This window comes from Setaria viridis, chromosome 8 (assembly GCF_005286985.2).
Source record: "Setaria viridis chromosome 8, Setaria_viridis_v4.0, whole genome shotgun sequence".
NCBI lineage: Eukaryota > Viridiplantae > Streptophyta > Magnoliopsida > Poales > Poaceae > Setaria > Setaria viridis.
In genome coordinates, this window is record NC_048270.2 from 16,978,802 (window position 1) to 16,983,579 (window position 4,778).

General features: G+C 40.7%; 1 protein-coding gene across 1 annotated transcript; it reads left to right on the top strand.

The window, feature by feature from the left end:
- The first annotated feature begins 744 nt into the window (after positions 1-744).
- LOC117834717 (adenylate kinase 4) lies at positions 745-4,041 on the top strand. The gene is made up of 6 exons (XM_034714244.2): positions 745-973; positions 1,881-2,026; positions 2,110-2,229; positions 2,378-2,545; positions 3,217-3,306; positions 3,666-4,041. The coding sequence occupies exons 1-6, from the start codon at positions 871-873 to the stop codon at positions 3,762-3,764; spliced, it is 726 nt and encodes a 241-aa protein (XP_034570135.1). The 5' UTR covers positions 745-870; the 3' UTR covers positions 3,765-4,041.
- The last annotated feature ends 737 nt before the right edge of the window (positions 4,042-4,778 follow it).

Below are 4,778 nucleotides of genomic sequence, written 5' to 3' on the forward strand. Positions count from 1 at the left end.
TTCGAAACTTTGAACACCATCGACGGCTCCCGCGTACAATTCCGACCTTTGCAATTATCCTGGGCTGCATCGTACGAATCGCTACCATATAGTTTGTAAGATTTCAATGGTGTATCTGAGTTGCTAGCCAGCTATCTTGTTTTCTGGTGTTATTTACCACGTTGGTTGTATAAAAAAATACTTTCTTATAAGTATAATTCTGCATTGTATAAATTTGGTATCATAAAGTAATAGTTGACAAAAGTCTTTTCCTTGATGAAACAAAATACAAATAGTAGAATAAAAGATAAAAGGGTACCTCTTAGTGCTTAGCAAAAAGGAAAATCTCGGTTTTCCTTTTATTAAACGTTTAGAAAGGCTGTCCAAATTTACAAATATTATTAAGTATTCAATTTGTAAATTGTTTTAGCTTTATCTTAAGTTATATTTATCTTGTTTTGACCGTTAAAGAAAAATATACAAACTCTAGAACGTCAAGCTAGTTGGCTAGTTTCCTTAGATGCAACATGTAATATATATTTTTCTATATATTTAGTTAAAGGAAAAGCTAGAAGCTAAAATAACTGATAATTTGAAGTAAATTTAAAAACTTCTAGACCAGTTTTTTCCTTTGCCCGACGTAAACAGCCGAATTCCCTGAATGGTTTAGACGTAGACACGCAAACGACGTCACCCAATTCCATAGCTTTCCCGAGTCCCGGACTCCTGACTTGGGCACCGCCGTTGGGTCGTCACATAACAAAAGCCCAGAAAAACCCCACGAAACCCAAGTGCGTGAGCGCAAGTGCGCAACAGAGCCCGAACCCCATCCACCCACCCTCCTCCGACTCTCCGAGCTCAAGGGAAGCGAGGCGAGAGCTCGAGGCGGCGATGGCGGCGAACCTGGAGGATGTGCCATCGCTGGATCTGATGCACGAGCTTCTCCGCCGCATGAAGTGCAGCTCCAAGCCCGACAAGCGACTCATCCTCATCGGTCTGTCCGCCCGCCCGCATCTCCCTTATCCTCCCCTTCTTCCTCTAATCTCTGCGCTTGCGCGGGTCAAGATCCGGTTGGGAGCCGGGAGATCCTCCGCTTTTAACTCCGAGGATTGGTTTAGGCTCTAGATCCGCGCGGCCTTTTGGTTCCCATCTGGGCCATCTCGGGTCCTTCCGTCCTTGTTTCTTCTTCAAGTATGATGGTTGACTTTACCTATTTTCTATCTCTACTTGCGCGCGCTTGATGACAAGTTGATGGAGAATCCGTAGCATTTGTTGTAGAGTCCTGCTCAAATTGCCTTTGTAAGTTCCAATAGAGTAGTTATCTTTATTTGGATTGCAACTGGTGGGATTGAGCGTTAAGCTTCAGCAATGTGTATAATTCTGTAGAAAACCTCAGTTTTAATCTGGATATTGTGTTTTTAGGATATTGTCCATGCAATGTATGATATTCTGAACAAACTTTACATCTTCTGCGAGTGTCTATACTCTTCATGCGTAACATAGAAGTTTGTGTGTTTCAAGAACAAGCAGGTGATAGAATTCTGTAGCAAAATCTGAACGTTTCAGTGCAGAATTTTTCTAGGGAGCGGCTGGAGACTTGAACAAAACATATTACTAGATAACTCTGATAGTTGTGCCCGGCTTCCTAGATGGAACTAATAACCTAGGTAAAATGTTTTTATTTGAACAGAATAGATGCAGTGTGATGAAACTGCTTGCAGATTTGCTGCACATATTGAACAATTAAGATGTTTTCTGTACCTTCTTTTAATTGAGCTTTTACTTGGATTCATATGCACTGAGTTTTATGATCTTCAAATCGATTCTACATCTTCCTTGTGGGATTTTTTTTAGAGGATCTTTGTTCTAGAGTTTTGAAATGGGTTCTGCTGATCTTGTAGGTCCACCGGGATCTGGCAAGGGAACACAGTCTCCTCTTATTAAAGATGAATATTGCTTATGCCATTTAGCCACCGGTGATATGTTGAGAGCTGCTGTTGCTGCTAAGACTCCTTTAGGTGTTAAGGCAAAAGAAGCAATGGACAAGGTATTAAGACAAAAGGGATAAAAAGGGCAAATGAATAGCCATAAAAAATTGTTCCATGACTTTGCTCAATTCTTGTTTGTTAGGGAGAGCTTGTTTCTGATGATTTGGTTGTTGGGATTATTGATGAAGCCATGAAGAAACCTTCATGCCAAAAGGGATTCATTCTTGATGGGTTCCCTCGCACTGTTGTTCAAGCTCAAAAGGTGAGATGGTTGGAATTTGAACAATTTATCGATCAAAATGGACGTATGTTAGTGATTTTCACTACCGGACTTATTTTTTGATGAGTAGAAAATGAACCTATTTTTGAACTTAGTTTTTCTTACTGTTTCCATTAAATGTTTTCTCCAGCTCGATGAGATGCTTGAAAAGAAAGGAACTAAGGTTGACAAGGTTCTTAATTTTGCAATTGATGATGCAATTTTGGAAGAAAGAATCACTGGCAGATGGATCCATCCCTCCAGTGGTAGGAGTTACCACACAAAATTTGCACCCCCAAAGGTTCCTGGAGTTGATGATGTAAGTCAAATAGTGACCTCATAGGCTTAGTCCCATGCCGTTTCAGTGGTTACTCTAATTTGAATCTTATCTGCTATGCTAATACTATGGGATGTTTTTTGCTGAACATATATTAATAGTTCAAATCTGCAAAATGTTATCCATTTATGATATTTAACTTGCCAAACAAACTATTTTAAGTTCCTTTTACATATGTATTTACTACAATTCTTTGGACAGCTATGCTAATACTATAGCATGTTTGATGTTTCAACCTACATAAATAATTCATATGAGTACCTTTGAGTCTGCAAAATCTTATTTATTTGCTTATGATGTTAGATCTGCCAAACAAATTGTTATAAGTTCGTTGGTAATGATAAAGCCAGAAGTTATAATACTTCTAGTGTTGGTTTGCTTTATGAGTGCACTTTGGTTTCGTCTGCATTGTTTTTACTAATTACTATACATGCATCTTCTCCATGGATATCATACTACTGTTCATTTCTATTCTTTTGTCACATTATTCCCATAGATTATTGAAGTCTGCTGATCATGTTGATATCTCTTACAAGAATCAATGGTTCTTTCTCCAGTGAATTTTGTGCAGCTAATCTAAGATTTCTCTTATGACATAATGCCTTCCTTGCTCTCAATATCTTCTTAATCCTTCTATGTTACATTTTCATTAGGTCACTGGAGAACCACTGATTCAAAGGAAGGATGACACAGCTGAGGTTTTGAAGTCTAGGCTTGAAGCTTTCCACAGACAAACTGAACCGGTATGCTGCTCTCTCAAAGTGTATTAAAGTTTTCCTCTGTTTTGAGCTCATGTATGTTTCAATTTTGTTACTATTATCATAGTTTGCTAACCTCTATATTCTTTGCTTTCTTAGCTTGTTGGGATAAGTAATGTAGTTATGGCAACATTTTTGTCATGACGCAATTGTAATGTTTGCATTGAGTCCATTTGGGCATGTGAAAATTCTGTTTTATTTTTCCATCTCATGGTTGCATATTGTTGTGTCTTCTGGTAGTTAAATATTTGAATAATTGAATCCTGCTGCCTGTTGTCTAACTGTGTTACAGCAATGCTTTTGCGAGTTAAATAATTTTTATTGGACTGATTTGTTTCCACCAGGTGATTGACTATTACTCCAAGAAGGGCATGGTGGCGAACCTTCACGCTGAGAAGCCACCGAAGGAAGTGACGGCTGAGGTCCAGAAAGCCCTCTCTTAACGTACCACCATTTTGGAGATCAAATTGTGAAACTCTAATTAGTTTACTTTTCCTAAAAAAAACTCTAATTAGATCTTATGATGATGTTGTAGAGGTCAGAATTGATACTGACGTGCCAAGGTTTAAAGTTCTCTATTTTCATCTGATACTTGATCAGATAATGAGCACCGTAAACGTCACCGGGTTTTCTTTTGCAATAATCCTTGGCATGATGGAACGCGATGTTTTGTACTAATTCTTTGACAGTGAGTTTGAATTTTGACGAAGGCTCCCTCTATTTACTGTCAGTGCACACGTGATGAACTGGTGATTGTCATTGCCTACCTGGAAAAGTGCGTCATTTCTGCTAGGTCCTATTATGAAGGTTACGACTCACGATATCATTAGGGTGCTGCCTGGAGCTATGGCTTGCCATGACAAAATAGCATCTAAATCCATGACATCTGTGGACAATAAACACGACTTCATTAGGGTGCTGCCTGGAGTTCTGGCTTGCCATGACACAAAACAGCATCTAAATCCATGACACCTGTGGACAATAAAGGGCCTGATTGGTTTCCTTCTCTGCTGAACCTGGAATCTGCTGAACCTGCCTTCTCTGCTGAACCTGGCTCGTTTCCAGGAACCAGCCCCCACTGTTGATGCGAGGGAGCATTGATTGGATAGCAGCATGCATGCATCCTGGCCAGACATAGCCGCTGTTCGGTTGCTCTGATTGCAGCACGCGCATAGTTGTTTTGACCGCCGTGCATGCACCCACGCGCTCCCCCGCGTATCGCGGGAGCCTGGCTCCCGGGAAACGAAGGATTCGACCACATCGCCGGAGCCAGGCTCCAGGTGGCCTTTTGCACGCCGCGAGCTAGACCCAGCAATGAGTTCAGGTAACCAATCACCCGGAGGTCGCACGCGGGGAGCTCGTATCCGGGGTGGTGCAGGGAACCAATCGCACCAAAACATGCGCGGTTCCGTTTAACATGAGACCATCGCATGACTTAATTAAATACAGTTCTGGCT